At 44.9% G+C, this 23,882-nt stretch overlaps 1 protein-coding gene across 1 annotated transcript; it reads right to left on the bottom strand.

The window, feature by feature from the left end:
- Positions 1–42: 42 nt before the first annotated feature.
- LOC102199576 (myosin phosphatase Rho-interacting protein-like) lies at positions 43–23,505 on the bottom strand. The gene is made up of 22 exons (XM_005739961.1): positions 23,194–23,505; positions 19,764–19,841; positions 19,615–19,680; positions 19,087–19,238; positions 18,199–18,283; positions 17,272–17,443; positions 14,027–14,213; positions 13,015–13,108; positions 8,364–8,462; positions 6,959–7,015; positions 6,790–6,858; positions 6,611–6,700; positions 6,422–6,531; positions 5,733–6,228; positions 5,384–5,476; positions 3,219–5,258; positions 2,986–3,133; positions 2,782–2,899; positions 1,902–2,061; positions 1,263–1,364; positions 703–789; positions 43–335 (listed from the first exon to the last, which is right to left on the bottom strand). Exons 1-22 carry the CDS (start codon positions 23,320–23,322, stop codon positions 195–197), a joined length of 4,773 nt encoding a protein of 1,590 aa, XP_005740018.1. The 5' UTR covers positions 23,323–23,505; the 3' UTR covers positions 43–194.
- Positions 23,506–23,882: the final 377 nt, after the last annotated feature.

Below are 23,882 nucleotides of genomic sequence, written 5' to 3'. Positions count from 1 at the left end.
TATTTTCCTAAAATGACAAACAACAAAACAAATATTTTACAGTTTTTTATATGGTAATATTCAGCAAATACAAACACATCACAGATTCAGTGTCAGAAAGGTTAAAGCAGTAAAAACATCTTTATCTCTATAAAAATCTGAAGTAAACTGTGGGGTGAGGTGGCATATAATGAGGAAATAAAACTGACAAGTCGTCACGGCGACGTCCGTCCCAGCGCCTGATGAGCCAGCCTCAGGTTTTCTCTCAGCTCGTCTGCCTCTCGCTCCGCTTTTGCCCGAACGATGCTCAGCTCCGTGTACATGTCCTTGTACTTCTTTGTCGCGTTCCTCTTGTCCTGTCACACCAAAAAAACAAACAAAATCTGGTTTATTTAGCCGTTTCGTCCACTCGATTCGATCGACTCCAGGCACAGATCACCCTCAGTCCTAATTAACACACTCGAACCCTGCAAGTAAGTCACCTGTACACAGATCGTGACTACAGCTAATGTTTGGAAGCCCCGCGCTGGTAGAAGCAACATTATCTGCTTATTTAGTCTGATAGTATGAGCTGTTCAGGCTCAAGCACTCCCTCGGTTCTCAAAATCAAACACTGAGGTTTAAAAACAGATGAAACTCTGCAGCACGGACTGGTTAACTAGCAGATTACAATATTATTATTAGTAATATTTGTATTATTAGTGCAGCTGCTGTGAAACTGACCCTTTGAGCCGACTGCAGCTCGTCCTTCAGAGACGTGATCTCCTGCTTCAGACACTGGACCTCAGACTCCTTCACTCGCAGCGTGATCTGAAATGAAATGTGTTTTTAACCTTTGAGTCGGCTCACGAGCACATTTACATAGTTTACATATTGTACGTGTGAGCCAATCATGAAAAACCATCATTCTTTATGTGGAATCACCAGAGTGGGTGTAATTTCAGTTTTTACTGCAGTTTGTGTTGATGGAGCCAGAGGGTATCACATGCCGAGAGTTGACACCAGCTCCAGAGTAGCTTTGCATGACTCACAATTCAAAAGAATCCTTATTTTTCTGATCCTGGGCCTTGGTGCAGCCTCAGGTTCATCCTCTCCCTGAGGTCCTCTTTCTTTTAAAGCCACCCACCTTTATGCAAGCCTTCTTTTGATTGGCTGCCCCTCTATTTGGACAGCAAAATAGAGGGTGGGACTTCTTCTTACTCGGTCCTTTTTAATAACTTTGAATGCTGGAAATAAAGCCGTGGCTAAAATCCTCTCGATGACCATGCAGTAGCCGAACTCACCTCCATCTCGTACACGTCCATCCCCTGACTGAGCGGCAGAGCGTCCTGTTTGGCGAGCGTGCACAGTCTGGTGATCTCTGCTGCCAGGTGGCCGCTCAGCTCCTGAACAAGTAAAAGTGAAAAACAGGAGAAACGATCAAGCTGCTTCACCTCTGACCTCAAAAACACTTTTTTAAAAGTATTTGGAGACATGTTTAAACCCCCACAGCGACAGTCGAGCTCACACCTCTGGTCTCACTGGAGTCTGTGAATATCTTTCGCCTGTTTTTTGACTCCTGCAGCTTTTATTCACAGTGAACAACAGCTCAGCTTTTTAATGTGCGTGCAAAAGATTGTAAAGCCACAAACACTCAAACAATGAATGATTTCTGACATGATCCAAGTACAAAAGTCCATGAATCTACTTAGGAACAGTAAAAACACTGAATTATCCCGATTAGTGTTTCACCAAAGTGTAAACAAAGGCTGCATAAATGGACCTAAACAGAGAACAATCGTCATGTTGAGATTTTTACGATGGCGGCCGCAGACTTAGACGCTAAATCAGAAAGCTGCAGAGGAAAATGAGAGTGATCTGAACTGTCTTTAAATTTCAGGATGTCAGAAGTAGCCGTTAACGGCCTTCATTGTGCGTCTCACCTGGTTTCTGGTCCTCAGGTCCTGGTTTTCCTGCTGGCACTGGCACAGGGCCTTCCTCTCGGCATCCAGAGCCTGGACCAGATGTCCGTTCTCCAGACACTTCAGAGAAAACTGCTGCGATAAAACCTCGAGCTCCCGCTGGCAGGAGGCCAGCTCCTCACTGCAAAGACACACACTGAGAGTCACAACCTATCCGTATTTTCTCTGTTCAGCTCTCCTGTCGGCACACCGAGGTGTTCCCAAACCAGCTGACAGACTCGATCTGTACTGGGCCTGCACCGGGTCCCAAACCCCTCACTGGCATCCTGATCACATGCCTGAAACACCTCAGCTGGCTCCTTTTGATGCAGAGGAGCAGACAAAGGTGCCAATTCTCATCACTGCTGCTTCCCACTCAACTGCAGCGGTTATGACAGGGTGCTGGTTCCCAGTCTGGATCCAGTTTCACTCATTTCCATCAGAAAATAGACTGATTTAGAAAACTGCTGGGAGTATGAGAGCCTGCTGTGATTTACATGTTCTATGTTATGTACGAGCACCTCCTACCTGCCTTCACGGAGGAGGGCAGGTAGGATTTTTTCGGGCTCTGATTGTTGAAAAAAAAATATCATGGGATTTAAAACATTTGCCAGCCAGTTCAGTTCAGGCTCTGCACCAGCACCGTGTTGGTGGGGAAAAGGTTTCCTGTGGATTCTGGCACAGAGCTGTGAGCTGCAGGTGCTTTTGTTCTCCCTGTAAAAAACATCTTTGACCACCAGAATCAAAAGTCTGCTCTTTGTCCTGACGCCGGCCTGCGGTGATGATTTTTCCAGAATGACATTTTGGTTTAACTCCAGTGTTTCCCTCCTGTCTTGTAAAACCTGCTGGGATGCTCACGTACCTGTGCTGCCTGTGGACTTCCTCCAGGTTTGAGAGCCCATTGCTGTTCTCGAACTCACATCTCCTCTGCACCTCCCTTTGCAGCTCCAGGCGGTGAGCGTTTTTGATGGCTTCGATCGCTGAGAGGAAGAGGAGGAAGTCTGAATATTTGAAACTGAATCGATTTTGGGCAACACCTCATCTCTTACTGGGCGGTTTCCCTCACCTGTTGCAGTAGCAGCACTCTCCTCCTCTAATAGTCTGTCCCTGTCCACCAGGAGGCGCTCCACTTCCTGTTTGTGTCGACGCTGCAGCCCCTCAACCACCTTCAGGTGAGATTCCTCCATGGAGGCGAGTCCACGCTCGCAGGTGACCTGCAGGCACAGCGGACGCTCACACAGGTCACACACAAAGCTCGTGACAGGAAGTCAAACAAAAGTGGATGAAAGCGGCACCTACCTTCAGCTTCTCCGTCTCTTTCTCGTGCTGTAGCTGCACCAAAGTCATTTTGTCCTCTGAGACCGTCAGCTGCTCCTCCAGCTCCTCCACCTTTCTTCTCAGAGCTGAAATCAGCTCCACGTTTCCATCTGGTTCATCGCTCTCCTCTAAGCTTTCATCTGAGACCTTCTGTGGGATTTCCATCTCATCTATCAATTCCTCCTCCTCTTCTTCACTCTCCTCTGCGCCCTGAAGCTCCGCGTCCTGGAGGTAAATCTCATCAGTCTGGCAGCCTGCGTTCATCTTCGATGTGCGTCGTTGTTCAAGGTTTGACAGTTTTGCTTTGAGGTCCTCGTTCTCCTCCCGGAGTTTGGCGCATTTTGAGCAGTTGGCGTATTTAGCCCAAAGCCTGCACAATCGATGGCGGTAAAGTGCTTCGGTTGCCGCCGAGTAAATGAACGACGCTATCCAAGGATGATCTGAAGAGTGAAACTCATACAGTCTGTCTGCTGTCGGCTGGAGTTCCTCGTGCACGGCGGCGGCGCTGAGGGAGGCGGCGAGCTGGTCCAGCATAGACATTTTAATCTGTGTGACGGCTTTGAAACGCTCAAAGTCACTCAAGTCACTCATGCCGCTCTCCTCCTCCGTCTTCGTGGTTTCCAATGCTATATCGTTAGCCTCGCCCTCGCGTCTGCCCTCTCTGCCTTCCTGCGCCGCCACCTCCTCGGTCTGAAGCAGACGGTGGCCTATGAGCAGCATTCGTGTCTCCAGCACCATCTGTTCTGCCGCCTCGCCGACCCGCACATCTGCGGACTCGATCAGCTTGGACGGATCCTCCTTCAGTTTCTTCAGCAGCAAACTCCAAAAAGCCTCCTCCCACTCCAGCTGGCTCACCACAGCAGGACTCCTCTCCCCCTCCTCCACCTTCGCCTCACCTCCTTCCAACGTGTCGATCGCCTCTAAAAGTCTCCCCAAAGCGCTCAGCCTTGCGACCATCCCCTCGATCACCTTCTGGGTCTTTTCCTCGGCAGAAACACTTCTGTCTCCTTTCAGCCTCTCCTTCTCTAACTCCTCATTCAGCCTCCTGATGTCAGCCTCCGCCTCCGCCGCTCGTTGGCAGGAAAGTTTCTCCGCTTCCTGCAGCTCCCTGCAGTTCAGCTCTGATTGGTCGAGCTGTCTCTCCAGCTCTGTCAGCTTGGCCTCGGTCGCTTCGAAACACCGCAGCAGGTATCCCTCCGGTTTCTCGTCCCTCTTCTTGTTTTCATCCTCTCCTACCGGGTCGCTCAGCTGCAGCAGGACCTCCGTCTCCCTCAGGGTCTCCTCCAGGGAGCTGATCAGCGTCTGGGCCTCCTGGAGCTCCTGGTTCTTCAAGTTCAGCTCCATCGCCAGATCTTCCACCCTGGTCTTCCCCTGCTGCTCCACCTCAGGGAGGTCACGGGGCTCTGAGTACCTGCTGCTGAGCTCCGCCTTCAGCCTTTCGATCTCGCGGTCTGCCTCCGTCAGCTGGTTCAGCATCTCCTGGTTGCGCTGGTTCAGAGCCTCGTTCTGGCTCGTGAGCAGCTCCACCTCCAGGGAAAGCTTCTCCAGGGTCACCTGATCAGGAGTCACCTGCTTCAGCTGGGACTCGTCTCCCTCTGCGGACTCATGGGCCCACGAGCCGAACTTATCCACCTGTGTCTCTGAGACAGGAAACAGCTGACGGGCGTCTGCGTGCAGCTGGTCCTGGAGGTCGGCTGTCCTGTCATCGAAGCTCATTCCCTCACTCTGAGAGTGTTGGCTGTCTGATGCAGGTGACAGTAAAGGTGAGGCTGCTGTCTCAGATAATAAATCCTCCAGTTCTTGCAGCTCGCCCCCTGTATCGCAGAGCCAGATGCTGGGCAGCTGTGGTGTTGGTGAAGGTGTTTCCTGGCCGAGCTGCTCCTTCATGTTCTGTCTCATGACGTTCTGCTGCTGCAGGAGCTCTCTGTACGCCTCCTTCAGGCTCTTCGTCGGGTCTTTGAGTGGCTTTTCTTTCATATCTGATGGGTAAAAATCAGCTTCAGGACTGACGGGAGAATCCAGCTGAAAAAAAAAAAAGGTCATAAAACTACAGAAACCCGACTGAAACAATCAAAGTCAGTCAAACACAACAAACATCAAACACCAAACACCAAAGAGTGTCTGAGATAAAAGCTGCTTTCTCACACCTGCTGATGTTGAAATCTTTCTGCGCTGAGCTGAGCTTCCAGTTCCTGTCGTCGATGCTCCGACTCCTCCAACTGAACCTTCAGATCTTCCACCTCCAATAACACAAAGTACACAAAGAGTTAATCTACACAGCCTCACACACCCTCCATCAGGTGAGCCTTACTTTTCATTTTATACCTGTATCGAAAAGAAACAGACAAACTGATCAACTGTGTCAATTAAAGATATACTTGCAATAATATCTGCATAATTACCTGTTTTTATGGTTTAACTTACACATCAACAGACTCTGAGACAACTTATCATTTATTTCTGGTCATGCTTCTTTAAAACTGAAAGTCCACTCACCGCCTTCCTGTAGCTCTGCAGCACCTTCTCCATCTCCTCTGCATCTCTCCCGTCAGAAAACAGCGGGACCGTCCTCTCCAGTCTGAACATTGTCTTCTCCACCTGCTTCCAGCACTCCTCCATCTCCTCCTCCATTCTCTGCTGCGATTTCGGACTCAGCGCTCGGACGCTGCCCTCCTTTTCTAGCAGAGAGAAGCCCAGCATCTTCTCATACCTCCTCCTCCTCTCCTCACGCCGCTTCCTTCGCTCCAGGTCACCCAGCTCCAGCGAGCAGGGGGATTTCTGTAGATCGGCGTCCACCGCCGGCTCGCTCTCAGGCTTGAATTCAGCCCAGTCGAAGGTTTTGTAGCGGCCTTCGCGCCGTCTTTCCGTCACGCTGCTGGCTTTGGGGTGAGGCTCGCTCTCCGAGGAGACGTCGGCCGAGGGAGAGTCCTGAGTCACGTCTGGTTTGGGGAGGACCTCAGGTGGGCTGCAGGGAATGTGCTGGCCAGGTAAACTGAGAACAGGATGATTTAAAATTTAAAAAGAATAATCAATCATTTTTATTATCATTTAAGTGCTTTTAGTACGTCAACGTTTTATTTTAGCTTCACCTTATCTTTCATCTACTTTTATCTCATCTTTAAATCACCTGTAAACACTTTAAACTGCACAACCTGCACAAAACCTGTTTGATTTGATTTGATCACCTGGCCACATCAGGGGCTTTGGCCGGATGGACGTTCTTCATCAGCGCCTGGATCCAGTTCTTTCGTATCCCCGCGGTCATCGCCGAAAGCGTGAAGACGCCCTTCGGTGTCTGCGACATAAAAACATGTAACTAACCTCCATCTTTAGAGCAGAACATGAAGTGATGACATGCAGAAGCGAAGACTTACGTGGATCTGAAAGCCGTAGTTTCTTTGCACCTGGTACTCAGACACATTGTAACACTTCATTAGGTTGATCTCTCCTTCCAGATCTGAGGCCTGTGAGGAGACGAAAGAAAACGTGGTGAAGATCTGGAAATGCACAAAAACTGTTTATATTCTACTTTATGAAGCCGGGTTTAAAGTACCTCCTCGGCCGTCGAGTCCTTGTAGTATCTCAGACTGTCAGTCGACAACACAAACCAATATTTCTTCCACTAGAGGGAAGCAAAGCACATTTCACACAGGCTGGTAAGATCCTTTAAATCATCACCACAACCTGAAACAGCCAGATTTGGATTACTTTAAAATGTTTACCTGGTCATTTTCATCCAGTTTGACCATCCAGCCTTTCTTGAAGTTTAACAAGTCTGGCTGTACAGAAGATAAAAAATACAAAGTTTGAATAAAACACACAGAAAAGAGAAGAGCTGAGACTGTTTGTTGCTTCCATCATTTATGACCAGTAGTTTACTTATGTGATAAATTTTAACACTAGACAAAGACAAACAGAGTAAATACAAAATGCAGTTTTTAAATGATTTGAAAAGCTGACTTCACACTCGGCCACACTGTCAGACCGGCTGGATCAAGAAATCGCTTAAATAAACCTGTCTGACAAAAAGCAGCTGCGATCTCTAGAAACAAAGTCACTGACATCTATCAGTCTCAAAGGGATACAAAGCCATGTCTGGGACTCCAGTGAACCACGGTGAGAGACAAAACTTGGAACAGCGGTGAACGTTCCCAGGATTGGCCGGCCTATCAAAATTATTCCAAGAGACAAAAGCATCCAGAACAACATTTAAAGGACTGCAGGTCTCATGTGGCTCAGTTATGGTCAGAGTTCATTATTCATCATTCAGAAAGAAACTGGGCAGAAATAGCATCCATGGGGGAGTTGAAAGGAGGAAACCACTGCTGACCAAAAAGAAACAAAGGTTTGTTTTTCTTTTGCCCAAAAACGTTTGGACGACCCCCAAGACTTTTGGGAAAAATTCTGTGGACTAATGAGTTGAGTTGACTGCCGTTACGTCTGGCGTAAAGCTAACACAACATTCAGCACCAACAGCCAAACATGGTGGTGGTAGTGTGATGGTCTGGGGCTGTTTTGCTCCTTCAGGACCTGGATGACTTGCCCATCGTGCTCAAAAAACAAAAACAAAATGAAGGTTTTGGAGTTTCGTAAGACTGAGATGTTTTTTTTTACCACAAACACTTGGTTGCACGGCTTGCCAAAAGTGGCACATTTGGGTGGCAGTTACTTCTACAGACAGGCCCAGGTAGGTTTAGATCGATTTTTAGTACTGTAGTATTTCCATTTGCAAAACTGAGGGCTGGGTAGGAGGGGGGAACTCCACACCATCTCATGTTTGAATCAGATATCAGTCTGAGCCTGACTGATCTGTAGGACTGTGTTTATTATGCCACAGGTCAGCAGGGTAGAGTTTCAGCAGTTGGAGGTTTGTCACACCTGCTCCACCGACAGCTTCTCTCTGTGTGTTTGCAAACGTTTTTGGTCAAAGCGAGTTTAAACGTGCCTGAAAAGGTCAGAACAGACGACGCTTCCCCTGATGTTTCCTTACAGGTAAGAGGAGGGTCTCTACCTCAGCTTTCTGCTGGGATCAGATCAATAATCAGTATCAGGTATGAGTAAAAAGTTGTGCTTAGAGTCACTTCTGGAAACTTCGAGGCTGAAACTGCCCTCGGATCAGTGGCTCACCGTCATGGCCGTGTCTGATGTCCTGCGGTCCAGAGACCTGGCTCTTCTCTGGGGAGGGGGGGCAACGAGAGAGGACGAATCTCCACACGACTGAAGTTTCTACAGAAGGAAAAAAAAGAAGCCCAAATTAAACTTATAAGAACTTCCCTCACAGGAAGGCTTTCACTGATGAGAAGACGTGACGCGTTTCCTCAATCAGGACGGAGGCTGTTTGCATGTGCTGCCTGCATTCCACCAACCAGAGTAACCGATAGTCTGGATGCTTGGCACAGACGTCAGCTGTGAGGATTAGGCCCGCCGCGGAGCACCACGGGGAGCCCGGCGGGCTTTTCTCCACTGCCTGTTAAACTCTCACTCGCTGAAGCGGGTCTGACCGTGGAATGCATGAAAAAGGTTTTAGAGGATAAATAATCCCCGGGACTCTGCAGCTTTTGTCTTACTTTTCAAAATGATGCTCCAAAACTCAGAGTGAGATTGCCGCACGCCTGTTATGATCAGATTTCATGCCGGCTCTAACAGCACGTATCAGACTCTGGATTACACGCATTAAGTGAAACAAGGGTCCCCTTTTTTTGTTTACTTGAGCCTCCGCTGTTCAAAAGATTCATTCTTCTTCCTTATATAACCACTTTAAAGGGGAAAAATGTCCAGTTTAATCACAACAAAACATTCTTTGTGTTTTTTTTCCTGGCATTTATATTGAAAAGTATCCAAAGCCGCGACGCGCGGAGGAGCGCGGCGCTCTGACTGCAGACAGAGCCGCTCCTCTGTTCCCTGAAGGCCTCCCAAAACCGAGGGGGAGGAAGTGAGGAAGAAGAAGAAGAGGCTGACTCGAGAATCTCCAGACAGGCTCTTTTGACCTTCTCATGACTAGAAAAACAAACGCACCCAAAGACACATAAATGAACGCGTGGGCCTAAATATTCTGCTGCTGCTGCTGTATTTAAAAAGTAAATCCTCTGGAAAAGGAGAGTGTGTTTAATCAAAGATTAACCGCGGCCACTGAGACGACCATCTGTGATTTAACAATGTTTCTGCAGCAGCTCCGGCTGCTGAAAACAACGATTTACTATGAAAGGAGCGAACAAACTAAAATAAAGAGCTGAAGGAAGCAGACTAATGTAATGCACTCACGCTGTTTACTCACTGTACACGACCAATTTAAAAAAGATCACCAGCTAATCCAACGTGTACATCTTTGAGCTGCAAGAGGAAGTCTGAGTACCTGGAGAGAGCCTAAACAGGCCTCGGGGGAACACGCGAACTTCCCACAGAAGTTCTCAAACTTGAGTGTCCATGCCACCTCCCCACCGGCCCAGCGGGGTGACAAACAAACCCATCAGTCTTTTACAGCTGAGGGGAAAAGAAACTTGCCTGGAGACGGCAGTGTGAGATCTGACTGTCCGTTATAAAATCCATTCATCCGTTTTTTTTACTGGTTCAGAGACACCTGTCCCAGGTGGGGTAGACCTCAGTCGGTTGGGGGGTGGGGTGGCAGTGAACCCGCTTAGAAATGTGAAGCCATGTGTGACCATTTTGGATGCGAGGATGGAGAGGAAAGTTGTCAGCTAAACTTTATGTGTACAATGCACAAACACAGACTTCTTGCACAGTCAGCACACAAAGCGAGCCATGTTATGAGTCATAAATAAATTTAGAGGCACCAACAACACAATGACAGTTGACTTGAATTAGCAGACACCAGTGAGCTCCAGTGCCGGTGTAACTCACTGGGTAAAGCAGGGATCTCATGTGCCGTAAGGCTAATGCCTCAGGTGGACATGAGAGGAGGGCCAGCTTTTGGCTGAAGGTTGCTGCTCGGTCCTTGGTCCCTCTGTGAAACAGCGAGTTAATCTCATGTGTGCTGCACAACACGCTGCCCACAGGCCTCTCCTGCTTCGTTTAATGGACTCTCCTTTAAATCTGCTTTTCTGGCTCATCAGGAGGAATCTGAACTACTAAACCCTCCTTTCAGAAACAGAAAATCCTGAAAACATTTCTGGATATTTACTACAGTGAGCCCAGTTTAACAGGTGATCTCGCTTTAAGTATCATCCGTGGGAATGTTTGTGTTTTGCCGTCACACAGACTCCTGCTGGGGTTTGCTCACCTCCTTAATCACCGGGGTCTAGCCCTGACACACTGACTAGCATTCACAAACAGATGTGTGCTTGGAAACCGGGAGGCGCTCATTCCTCCGAGTTTATCGGTAAATACATGACATCATGTGTTTCTTCAGCCCGTCAGCAGCACTTCAAGAGAATCGCGAAGAATCCCCGAGCGCCTCGGGTCCTCATATTTAATTGGTTTATTCCGAATCCCTGGAAAATAAAGAGGAACGGCGTCTGAACTGCTTCAGGGCATCAAAACCAGTTCTGCTCGCAGTGAATCACCAGCCTCCCTCCCACCTGCCGACACATGTGCTCGCTCATGTGAAGAAAGTCATGCCCGGACACGGCCCGAACGGCTCGTCCACGCGTTTCACGCCACGCTCTCATCACCGGCTTAGACCGAATGAGCGCTCTGAAGACCTGAACGGGTCCTCAGGTTGTTTACACCCACACTGACAGACTGAAGCAAACAGCCTCAGACTGTAATTTGGGAGTTTTCCTAACTCTCCGTCTAACTCTGGGCAGCGTTTGATCAGGTCGGACCTTCGGCCTCAGAGTGACGTCTTTCATGGATAGCACCTGGCTGCTGCCTGAGTCATGTTCAAACCAGTCCAACCTCGCGGCCCGGCCCGGTGCAGCCTGAGCACAGCTGGATACGACGGCTGGTCTGAATCACGGCAAACCCACGCTAGGATTAATCATTACCTGTTCACGGTTAGCCAACGACCGCAGGCAGGAAGCGGGTTTTTAATTGTTGGATGCCGGCGTTGAAGGACTTAAAATTTTATTTTCTCAATCACGTTTTTATTATAAGCTCTGCGCTCCTGCACAGCCTCACCACAATAAACGATTTCACTGAGAATTTTTCTCATCTTGTTGTTTATCGTTTGCTCTGGGCTCTTTTCTCACCGGGTTAAAAATAGGCCTCTTTTGTAATAATGTGAAACCAACCTCCCAGTTACACATTACATAACAACACTGTCTCTGTGTTTGTTCTTGTCTTTAGTTTTCTAATTTTTGGATGTTTCCGTCTGTCTGTGCCGTCACCAGTTCACAGCGCTCTCTGTCTGTATACTGAATATTACAGTGGCCAGCGGTCAGTACGGCTGCCCGCTCATGGCAAAAACATCATTTATTTACCAAAATTATTAAAGAACACCATCTTTTTTGTTTTTAAAGGGGCATTCCTTTAACTTTAAACATGATTCAAATGAAATACATTCGTTTGAATTGTTAAAAAGAAAATGTGGGTTATTAAGCAGAGACCAGAGCCCAGCGGTGTTTTACAGATGAGCTGAATATGAAGCCTTCTCACACCTCACAGGAAGAAGGTTGTGGGTTTGAATCCAGTGGCTGGTTGGCTATGTGGTTTTTTTGTGTCCACACAGGACTATGAGTGTTTCACTCTCTTACTCCTGTGATACTGACGACCTGTTCAGGTCTTCCTTCTCCGATAATAACTGGATAGACCAGGTTCTAAATATCGTCGCCCAGTTTGACAACAAAGAAAGAAAACCTCACTCAGATATTTTAACTGAATCTTTCTCTTTGCCTCCCAAAGCCAGCCAAGTTTCGCAGGAAGGCCACGAGATAAATACGTCCCATTGTCTATTAAGAAACTTGACGGTTAAACTAGTTTTAAAGAATGAGCTGTGTTTGTAAACCAGGGTTGTTATGATGCTAGATTTTCAATATCAGGAAAACCCTTGAAGTGTGATGCCATTTTCACTTCCACGGGTGAAAAGCATGGTATAAAATTAAGAGACAAATGTATTACAAACATATTAAATAACATCAATGATGACACTATCTTTAAACTGTAAACCAAACACCCCACAGTCAGCACGGTGGTGGGGGGATGACGATTTGGGCATCTTGCAGCCTCTGAGTTGATGATGAGCTTCTCTTTATTATCAGTCAGATGTGACTCAGCAGCAAATCTACAGCAGACTGGCTGAAAAGGAAAAGAACGGAGGAGCTGCAGTGTCCCGGTCAAAGTCCAGACCTCACTCTGACTGAAATGCTGTGGTGGGAAGAAGAAGAAAATGCCTCCACAGCGATGTTAAAGACTGTTATTTGAAGTTAGACCTGCTAAAGGTGACTGTACAAGTACTGGGATGTACTTTGTTTGTCTCAGGACTTGAGTTTTTTCCAGAGTCCTGGGAAAACTTTCTTTTTCTCATGGCTGCATAATATTGAGTACTGTTTCATAAATGCATCAACATGCAGAAACCTGCAGAAACTGAACGACACGCCCCATTAATCACTGACTTTAAAGAAGGCTTCTCACAGAAAACCTGAAACATGCTGGAAGGATTTCACGCTCCAATAAAAATATTTTCTATTAGAATTTAGAGGATATTTGAAAAAACTTTATGAAACTCAGCACGCTTGAAGATGAAGATGAAGATGGGGTAAAAGAAGCTGGACGTCGCAGATTTTTGGGCTCACAGTTTCAGACACTCGCACTGACCACTCATTTAAAGAGAAAGGAAAACAGATGCAGGTTCTGTGTCACAGAAGCACTTTTTACATCTCACCTCTCGTTTGTTGGTACGAGTCTCGCTCCTGCCCGTCCTCAACATGGATGCTCCCGTTTCCTGCTCTTTCCTGGTGGCCTCCGATCTGTTTTTGCTGGAAAACAGGAAGAGCTGATTAGATTCTCCTTCCACTCAGGTTCAAGGACCTTAACGGGATCCTATACTAGTCTGTGGATGCTCTCCTGCTCACATTCATCCTCCGGGATTTCAAAAGGTCAAAAATGGCATTTTTCTATTAAATCGAGGCAAAAGTCACCAAACAGAAGAACTATAAACCCAGACCTGTGGTATTCATATAGATAAGGACACATGAGGCTGTGTCACCTTTAAAGTAAACCTGGATGAACCTGAAATGAACTGAGTGTTTCTTCTTGTCATGTCCAGCACACTGTGGGGGCTTTTTATAAGAGGCCGGTTTCTTTAACTCCTTTCTGAATGTGAGGATTTGGTGGGTTCAGACACTTCCGTGCCCTCAAACTGAGGTTCGTTCCCTGACTGGCAGGCAGACTGTCAGTGTTGAGGTCCTGAGAAACAATGCCGAGGATATCTAATTACACCAGCGTTTTGGAATTTCTGACCTTATTTGGGGGGGAGGGATAAGGATTTTGTGTTTTCGTTTCCCAAAAAGGCAACAAGAGCGAAGAGCTGACATGATTTCTCCTCACGTGACCCGTTCGCATGCTGCTGGGGCACAAACTGGGAGGGTTTCTCTTGGCTAAATATAAAAATGCAGCAGTCAGATCTCTAATGGAGGGGTAGAGCGTGAGGCTTTGATCTGCCGTTTAGCGGTGTGTGATGCCTGTTCGGCTTTATGCTGGGGGAGGCATTGGATGTCCTTTGTGCTAATTGCTTGCACATTTCTCTGCCAGTGCACTTTAAATGGCTCTGATGAGTTACCCACAGATTACACACAAACATAAATAAGAAAAGAAAAAGCTGCTTGCTCCAAAACACGAAGATTTATGTAATCATAAGATGTTTAAAATGAGCAGGAAGCAGCTTCGCTTCTAACCTCCCGTCCTGCCTTCGGTTCTTGTTGTTTGCTGATGTTTGGATGTTGTTGGCTTCAGTCAGCCGGTTGTTTCTGCCGGTGTCGGAGCTTTCAGAGGCCGCCAAGTCTGAAGAACCGACCGAGCTGCCGAAGCCGGCTGAGGTCAGAGAGCCCCTGGGGTCCAGGCACAGGTAGGAGGAGGCGTTGCCTGGAGATAAAACCAACACAAAAAAGTTTCAGACTGTTAGATCATCAGAGAGCAGGAACATCAAACCACAGCTTGGTTTAAGTCCACGAAATTAGGCGTCCCTTTGCCATAAAACCTCAGCCAAGCTTTATTCACAAACCACAAATCATTTCACTCATCCCAACCTTCTCCCGCCGGCTTTTAAGGAAACACCAACACATCAGTGTTTTACCTCATTCAGCACCATTTAAAATAACAAAAATCACAGTTTTTTACCACTCTGATAAAAAGAACAATGTCAAGCTGATGCTTTATATTCAGACTTTTATCAGCTTGTCATCACTGCATCAGTTCAACAGTGCGATAAGCCATAAATCACAGGGTGAAAGGAAAATCACTGCCCCTTAAAATCAGCAGATTTTCACTCTGCAGTAACTGTGTAGTGTACCTTCACACTACACAAACAGTCTGAGTTACAGGCCTTCAAATACACAAATCTGTCACTTTCTTCTCTTCAACTTTTTCAGCTGCTTTCGACTTCCTACAGTTTCTGCTACACATTCAACCCACTTCCACCCCAGCTCCACCTTTTCTTGCAGTTTCTGTAATAATTTGTGTCACATAGGCAGCTCTGCATATGGAAATAACCTTCCTTTGGCTGCGTCTGAATGAAATTATTTCTTTCTTTTTTTCGCGACGAGCAAATGAATTAAGCAGAAAGTTAAATCCGATCATTCTGTGTCTATTTTTAATGACTTTAAAGCAGCTTCTCTTGGGAAAAACACGCAGAAAAAGTCATGCAGATGGTTCAGGTGTTTTCGCTTCCTCCCCATTGTGGAGAGGATAATCCCACATTTAGAGTTAATGCTGTAAAGTTGCTATGGTAGCATCAACAGAGAAGTACTCTGTTTACTGTATGACAGCCTATTAATCATTTTGTTTTGGCTGCTACGATACAAAGAGACCGTTAACACTGACAACACTGTGAAAGCGCAAAAATAAAAGCAAAGCCCGACTAAAGAAGCAGAAAAGACAGATTTCAAAGATTTCCTGTCGAGTTTAAGTCAGTAAATTTTCTCTAATGTGCAGGTCTTAATTTAAGTATTCAACTTAGGAAGCTTTGTGGGGATATATGTTACTCATGCAGTGTTGGAAGGGTTATCAGGCCCTTTGTAAAGATCCATAATTCGACAGTGAGAAAGAGTCACGGGTGGAAAATATTCAAGACACTTTGCAGTTTTTCCCAGGAGTGGACGTCCCAGCAAATTCACCCCAAGGTCAGGTAATACTCAGGGAAACTGTAAAAGACCCAAGAGCTCCATCTCAGACTCTGCAGGCCTCTGTCAGCATGTTAAAGGTTAAAGTTCATAACAGTCCAACTAGAAAACGACTGAACAGGTGCGCGTGTTTGGAAGTGTTGCCAGGAGAAAACCGCGGCAGCATGGTTTAGTTGGCAAAGCTGCATCGACTTCTAGAACAACGTGCCGTGGACAAGCGAGGCCAATGTGGAGATGTTTGACCACGGGACCTGGGCCCCTTGCAGTCACTGACTCAATCACGAACTCCTGTGTAAACCAAAGTATTCTAAAGTCAAGCGTGAGGCGTTCTGTATGGCAGCTAAAGCTTGGAGCAAATGAAACAGGACAATGATCCTCAGCACAGCAGCAAATCTCCAACCTGACTGAAGAGCTGTGCATTAATTAAGGACTGCAAACTTCCATAAACTGAAGCCACACTGCAAACAAGACTGGACCAAAGTTCACGTTTTCTGCCGATACTGATAAAGTCGTACAGAAAACGATTGTTTTGTTGCTGGTAAAGGTGGTTCTACAGGCCGCCAAAAAGCCAGGCGCACTTTTTTCACAGGACTGCACATTCACCAAACGTTTAAACATTTTATTAAAGACAAAAGAAAATCCACTCCGTAAAAAACTAAAAAAAACTTTGACATGTCAACAATATGAAACAACAAGTCTGAACTCGGGTTTATCGGATTTCTGTTTGCCTAGTCTGGAAACAAAGAAAGCATCAGCATGTACTGATTAGTGTACTTCTTGAACATTTATTGACAGGCAAAACAATCGAGCCACAAGCCGTCATCATCATAACTGATATCTGTTCAGTGCAAAGGTAGAAGACTCCCCTTTAAGCTGATTTAAGAATAAGTGGATCCATTGTGATTTTACGGTTGCCGCTAACCCTTATTTGTAGCAATAAGTCTGCCGACTATTTATTTAATTATTCCCTGAACCTGCACAACTAACAGTCAAGTTTTACGATCTTTTATTTTTGTCTAAAAATGGTTGAGAGCATCTGTAGAGCCATTTTAAAAGTATTTGTTTCTGAAAACGCAGAGCTTTTAAACTGGAAGGTCAAAGAATCAACTGACTGAAATCTCAGCTGATGTGTTTGTTTCAGTAAACATTAGAAATCTCCAAATGTTGAAAACATAATGAAATGGGATAAATGTGCAAAAGAAATTAAAAAACTGGATGAGTTCCCCAGAGGAGAGCCTGTTAAGCAGGGGAATCCTGACAGAGGGAGCTTTGTGTTTAGCCTCCATCTCTCTAATGAAGCAGCCTGTAGTCAGAGTCAGCAGGAGTTAATCCAGACCTTCATTATGGGACCTTTCCAGACTATGCAACAAGCCTGATGCCAGATGGGCACTCGTGTCCATTTTGTCGCAGCCTGAAGCTCCAGCAGGGAAAAATACCTGCCCTGTGCCGAACATCAAGCCCATTAGGACTTGTTTAAGAGGCCTTGGAGGGCTCATGTCTGCCGTTTGGCTTTTATGATGCCTGAAGGTCAGAGGCTCAGGATTTCCTGCACATCTCTCCAAGTAACTCCACTTCCTGTTAAAACAGAAACTCATCCAGCCCGTTCCCCCGACTGCCCGCGAGTGAGCGCTCAGCCGGTACGCCTGGTTAGAGGAGGGTTAAACGAAATGGACAAATAAAAATCTGCGAGTGTGCGAACATCTGCAGGACGTTAGGATGGTGCGAGAGGACAGGAAACGGCTGTGATTGGCTGATAGACATGAAAGCCTGTGTGTGTGTTTGTATGGTTTCCTCCGCTGCACCTGCAGGGGTCCGCTCAGGGCCCAGATGCTCGGTGTCCGTGACAGTCCAGATGGGAGTCGCATCTGGCCCCCCGTCCCGCTGGTCTTCCTGCCACTGGCCGGGCTCTGGGCGGTCCCTCCCCGAGGATGGAAAACTCGGATCGGTTGCTACCATTTTTGCTGGACTGGGCTCCTGAAGTTTGTTAGAGAGACAAAGAAAATTCACACTTTTAACATTAAATGAATACAGGTACAATAATGTGGCTGTAAATTAACAGTTCATGTTTGAAAACAGATTCTGTACAATAACAGACACTTTAAACGTTCTCATATGCTTCATTCTGCTCTAAATACAAATTTTTTAGACACTGTTTTCTACTCTTGTCACTGTGTCTCTGTGATGTCATGGAGGGGGGATATGCCTAATTTCTGACCACAGATCCACGAACCACCTGCTGTTTAGGAGGGGCAGCCAATCGGAGGAAAGCTGGCTTAAACGGGGAGGAGCTAAAACACATTATTTCAGAGTATTTTCAAACAGAGGATGAACTGAGGGGCTGCACTGAGGCTAAGAGTCAGATAAATAAGGATTATTTTGATCTGTGAATCATGCAAAGCTGGTTTACTGTTACATATTTTAGAAAGTCACCATGAACTCCTCTGATTTCACTCAGAGTTCTCTAAACTCTTTTCTTCTGTCTTCATTTGGAAATGAAGTTGAAACTTTCAAAGGCATCAGAAAGTTTCTTCCTTGGTGTTTCTTTCAGGTTTTCACTGAGGAAGTATCGTCTAAACGTCTCCTGACAGGTGATTATTTACTGGCACATTTGTGGTTTTCATCTTAATAAGACCAGTCTTGATTCTTTGGTATAAACTTGTCTGAAATAAGCCTCATAATCAGCATGCATGAACACAAAAACTGGACACTTTAACACATGAGCACAATACCTGGTTGGCCACAGGCTCAACTTTGCGTTTCTTCTTCTGATTCTGTTTGTGAGTTCGCAGATAAACTGCCAGCTGCTCACTCCACCTGGAGACAAAACATGACACAATGCCATCAGGACGCCTCTAAATGTAATTCTTTTCAAAATAAAAGCCTCCAAGTAGGTATAGAAAGCTACCAGGATGACAAGAGGTATGTGAGAGTTTCTAAATGTGAAGCCCTATTTAGATCAGAGTTGTCACGCTCATTTGATCTTGAGGAATGAAACTGAGCTTTCTCTCATTGTAATAAAGTTTAACTACACATTTCATCTTAATGTAATAATAAGCAGAGTAATTTCAAAAATCTATTTCAGTTTTTGTACATGATAAAAAATCCTTTTGCAGTAAATGAAAGAAATATGTCAACATGTCTCTTGACTTAAATTGTCAAAAAAAACAAACCTACTGATAAAAATGGAAAAAACAGGAACTTATTAAATGTATGAAAAAGCCGTTAAATGTCCGGGTGGCCTTCCATAGCCATCCAGTGGGCCAGACTGTAGATTTTACTGGGCTGATTTTGGTCCCTGAGTCTTATGTTTGACATAAAACAAGACCTGAGTTAGACGAATTTATCAAAATGCACTTATATGTCCAGTTTTCAAAACAAAAGACTGTAGTTAGATACAGGAAGCAATGAAGATGCTTCAAGGCTGTCAGAATTTCAGAATAAAGGCCCTTAGTTATTCATAGTAAATTACCGCTGGCCTTTAACATGCCAACTTTTCAAAATAAAGGCTTTTTTTTTCAACTTATGTTTTCAAGAAAGCTTCTCCCTTTTTGCTCATTTGTGCCCACACATGTCAGCAATCTCTTTTTTTAACGCTACTCTGAGGTTTTTATACCGACCCATTAATGATGTCTTTATTGTCACCACGGATGAATACTTCCTGCTCTGGGGTGACGATGCAGAGGGCGTTCTTCTGGCCCGTCCTGGGCTCTGCATCGAAGATGTCTGCGCACACGTTCACGTTCACCGTCCCCTGTGGCAAAGTGCTGGGCTGCAGGAGAATCAGAACATCCAAATTATTCCTCCAGGGGTCAAAGAGCGAGTTAAGACGTCATGTTTACTAAAACTTCAGATTATGGCCGCTAAACAGAAAGCAGTTTGTGGTGTGAAGTGTGGAATGAAAGGGAACGGGATTTAAGGGGATGACAGAGAAACAGAGAGGGGGGATGTGTGCATTAAAGGACGGGCTAAGCCCACATCATCTGCTGTGGTTGTGTGCACAACATCTGGCTTAAAGATGCCTTCTGGATCCCAACAAAACATACAGTAGATGCAGATGCATGCACAGGCTGGGGCTTACTGTACACTCCGTGTTATGTTTTATGTTTGCATTTGTTTGTAATTTTAGTATCTGTGCTGTTTCTCACCAGCTCATCCAGAGCGAAGCTCAGGCTGCCGTCCTCGTACAGGATAAAGAAGCGCCGCTGCCATCTCTGACGATGAAGGACAGGAAACTAAAATCACCACAGGATCACACTAATGCCACACTCGTGTGTTTTTTAAAAAGTTGACCTACCCTTGACCTCTGCATCGGGTTGTTAAAATCTGTCCCCTCTGGAGCCAAACACAGCCAGCCTGCATAGATGGGTTTGGCCTGGAAGGACACAGGACAGTGATGTCATATATTAGTCAGTGTTTTGAACTGTGTGGATTTGATGCCTGTTGTTATTGTTGTGGGATTTGAACCTGTAGTCTGACAACAGAAACATGTACAAACCCGCCAAAAACACCTTCTGTGACGTCGTGGATCTGTGGGCTCTTTGTTTTTCCTCTTTCAATATTCACATGTTTGTTTGTTTGGTTTTTAATTTAGAAATATAAAGCGTCTCAGCAGGTTTAAACTTTTTTTCTGAGTGACAGTACGTCAGTGATCCAGCACTTTGTAGAACCACCTTTAGCAGCAATAACCTGATGCATGGGTAGCCACAAAACTATATCACAATATTTCAAGAAAATGTGTAATAATGATATTTATGAACATTGAAGAAAACACTGGCAGCGCTCAGTGGTACCCCTCAGCCTCCTGATAGATACACCTATGGGATTAATTTGAAACTCCTACGTCGCTTCGTTCTTGAGTTATCACATTCAGAAACTTGGGTTTCCACTTTACCCACCTGCCCGCCCTGCCGGCAGCGTGGCGCCAATATCAGCCTTTTACATCTGACAGATAAAAAGAACCTAACAGTGTTTTATCGGAGACTGCAGCTCACAGGCAGCAGAGCAAAACAAAGGGCATTTTCAGTCCATGTTCTCTGATGAGACAGAATAACTCATTCAGCAGCACTGTAGTGCAATAACAGTGCCACAGCATAAGTCAGATGTAAGCACATAAATAGCCTGGGATGTGTTTCCCCTGGTAATTTTCAGTAAAAGTACAGAATAACTTATTCAGACTTTAGTTTAAATTTACAAAAACAACCTTGTAACTCTTCAGGAGCTGCACAAAACCCTCACAACAAAACAGAATCACACATATCTCAGACTTGCATGGTTGTGGGGGACGTCTGGCCCACTCGTCTTTACGATGTCACTTCAGTTCATTAAGGTTTGCAGCACTGCTTTACGTTCAGCTGTCTGCAGGTCCGACCACAGAGTCTCAGTCAGTTTGAGGTCTGGACTTTGAGTTATTCCACCACCTTGAGTCTTTTCTTTATCAGCTGGTGTGTTTTGGATTATTCTCCTACTCAATCACCCAGATTGCCTCACATCTGACTCTAGAACACGTTGGTATGAGGAGTTCACAGTCTACTGAATGAACACAAGGTGCTCGAATCTTCATCCTTCCACCACTGAGCTGACAGTTGGTATGAGGCATTGATATGTTGATATGATAAGTCTGGTTGCGTGCATTGTGGTCAAACATCTCCTCTTTACTCTCATCAGTCTAAAAACATTGTTCCAGAAAGCTTTGCAAACATAAGCCCTACATATATTTTCATTTATCCTGGACCTCTTCCAAATCATCCACACTTGTTCAGTCTCTTTCTAATTTTACACTCATAAACTTGAACATTTATCCTGCTAGCTGAGGCCTGTAGAGACTGAGACGGAGTTCTTGGGTCTGAGCATTGATCAGTAGCACCTGGGTGGTGTTTGCCCTCTAAGTGAGGTTGTACTTAGTTTTCACTTTTAACTCATGCCATGCTTTACACATTCGCCTAACAAGCAAAAGATCCCTGGTTCTGATTCCATGGGGAGACACAAATCCCCTTAGGATTCAGTCAGGAAGGACATCTGGCCAAAAGAAAAAAAAATCTGCTGTATCAAACATGGTGAGCTACCCGCTGTGGTGACCCGAAAGTATTAAATAAACATATTTATATTCTTTGTGCTTCCTCCTGTCTCAGACACTTGGGTTCTTTTGTTTTCAAAGTCATTTTAAACATTAAAACGCTGGGGAAAAAGTGCCACAATTACAGCAAAACAAGGTGGTTTTCTCTGAGCCTGCAACGTCACTGGAAAACCGTGTGTGGTGTTTGCAGGTTTGATGAACGGTGTTGAAATTACAGGGCCCGGCAAAAGCAGGCGGGAGGGGGGACACAAAGTGATGGCATATTTGAACAATGTGAGGCATGTAGGAAGCTGTCACTATCACCTCCTTACATCACCTCGCCTTCATAAGCGTGTTTTCAGTCCTGACATGTTTTGCTCAGCACTAAGTACACAGGGCTGAAGCACGCCTGGTAAAAAGATGATGTAATTTATTTTTTCCTCAGGCTTTTGTTTGACAGATTGATGCATTTAAAAAATTTACAAGTAACAGAAAACCAATGAATTCCCAGTCTTTCCTTCATAAACAGAATTAAATGAAACTACAACTACAGGTGAAGGCATCTTTTATTCCACTAGATTTGCTTAGTAACTATTTATAAGTATTGATCCCAAAATACAAAGCAACAACCCTAACAGCACACCTTTAACTGGAATAACAGTTAACAGAATTAACAGTAAACACTATCTATGCATTGATGCATCAGTCTTAATCACATCATGTAATTTAATCAGAGTTCATTTACATATTCGGGTTTCCAAAGACTGCTACTCTGCAGAACAATGGGATAAGGGACTGCAGGGAGGTTACTGTAGTGGGGCTGGGTGGTGAAATCACAGAATTAGTCATGACTTTTAATCTATTCTGGGTGCAGAGTTTCAATTTTTGTTTCTCCCTTGTCCTAGGAAACTCATTACCCAGCCCTATTTTTGCATTCCTGAATCATAGCTGTGGAAGCATTTTTCACATAATAAAACAAACCCCGATCCCTTACCACCTACCTTAGTTATTAATTTGGACACAGCTCCTAACATTGATGAAATGGTTTAAAAATGAACTAAAAACTTAAAGTCAACATTTCTTTTTAAGTTTTTTACATTTGTAATATTTTAGGCTATATAAAATTATACCATATAATCTAAAAGTAAAGAAAAATCATGTTAAAATAAATAAATAAATAAATAAATAAATAAAGAGAATATGTTACATAGTAAATCTAGAAATCCATTAATTAAAAACGTAATAAAAAATAAACCGCTGGTTTGGTAAAAATAAAGATTAAATAACTTTAAAAGTCTGATTTTTATGCCGAAGACCACGGAAAATAAGTTTTATTTATAGTTTATAGTTTTATTGTGGACCTTTCGACTTGAAGGGAGGCTGATGTGGGACTTTTATATATTCTGGGAGACATGGGACACTTTGAATATATAGACTTCCTGACACGAACATTTCAGAGATAAAATAAAACAAATTATGACCTTTTCTGATTCTTTTACTGATCAACCAAAATGAAATCTTAAAGTTAGCATCTTCATATTAAATATTTGCATGTTTTTAGACTAAAGCTGGCGGTTTAATGATAACATTTTTTTTATCCAGAAAGCTCACTAATCCAAACAAACGTGGCTAAACGTTATGACAGGAGCACCTGAGGTGATCGTGAACTCACCTGCTCCAGGTCGTGGTCGTTGAGCAGATGGAGCTCGCGCGACTTGAAGCAGTTCTGACATTTGCTCTTATTAAAAATATTCGCCTGGAACTTGCTGCAGGGAGTCGCCGCCGCCTTTTCCCCGGACATGTTTCGGTGAGCGCCGCTTCTCCTCCGCGGGGACAGATCCAGACACGGCCCGCTCTCCTCCTCCTCTTCTCGTCTCCCAGTTTAGTAAAGCGGTTTCTCCTCGAACAACATCTGTCACACTGAGCCGCGCGCTCCTGTCGTCATGGCCTCTGACGTGATACCGCCACTCCGCTTCCGATCGAAACCTTCAGAATAAAGCTGGTTTTTAACGGTTTGTTTTAGCTTTAAGATAAAACACACTGCTAAAAAAACACATACAGCTATTACACATCCATTAAACCGTAATGTTTTATAAAAAAAGAGAAAGGTAGAGTTTACAGCGTCATCTACTTCTCTCACAGCGGCTTAAGTAAGACCTGCGCGCAACTTCCGGCTTACACCTACAAAGTAAAATCGATTATTAATGGAGTTTCCTTCCTTAATTCTTAATTTTTACAGAAATTAATATTAATTAACTAATAATGATTGATTAATAATTAATTATGTTTAAAACAACATATATTTGAGCAAAGTTGAAGATAAAGTTTGAAAAAAACAAAGCGGCGAAATCACCTCACCTT

The sequence above is a fragment of the Pundamilia nyererei genome, unplaced genomic scaffold, assembly GCF_000239375.1.
Source record: "Pundamilia nyererei isolate P.nyererei 1_Seehausen unplaced genomic scaffold, PunNye1.0 scaffold00095, whole genome shotgun sequence".
Classification (NCBI taxonomy): Eukaryota; Metazoa; Chordata; class Actinopteri; order Cichliformes; family Cichlidae; genus Pundamilia; species Pundamilia nyererei.
This window is presented reverse-complemented; position numbering and strand designations above follow the sequence as displayed.

Bases quoted from the DNA above. Each gene is read 5' to 3' on its own strand.
- LOC102199576 (XM_005739961.1), bottom strand. From the start codon at position 23,322: ATGTCCGGGGAAAAGGCGGCGGCGACTCCCTGCAGCAAGTTCCAGGCG. The intron at 13,109-14,026 runs GTTAGAAGCGAA...CCTGTTTTCCAG, and splicing joins AACCGAAGGCAGGACGGGAG to CAAAAACAGATCGGAGGCCA. The intron at 3,134-3,218 runs GTAGGTGCCGCT...CTGTGCCTGCAG, and splicing joins AAGAGACGGAGAAGCTGAAG to GTCACCTGCGAGCGTGGACT.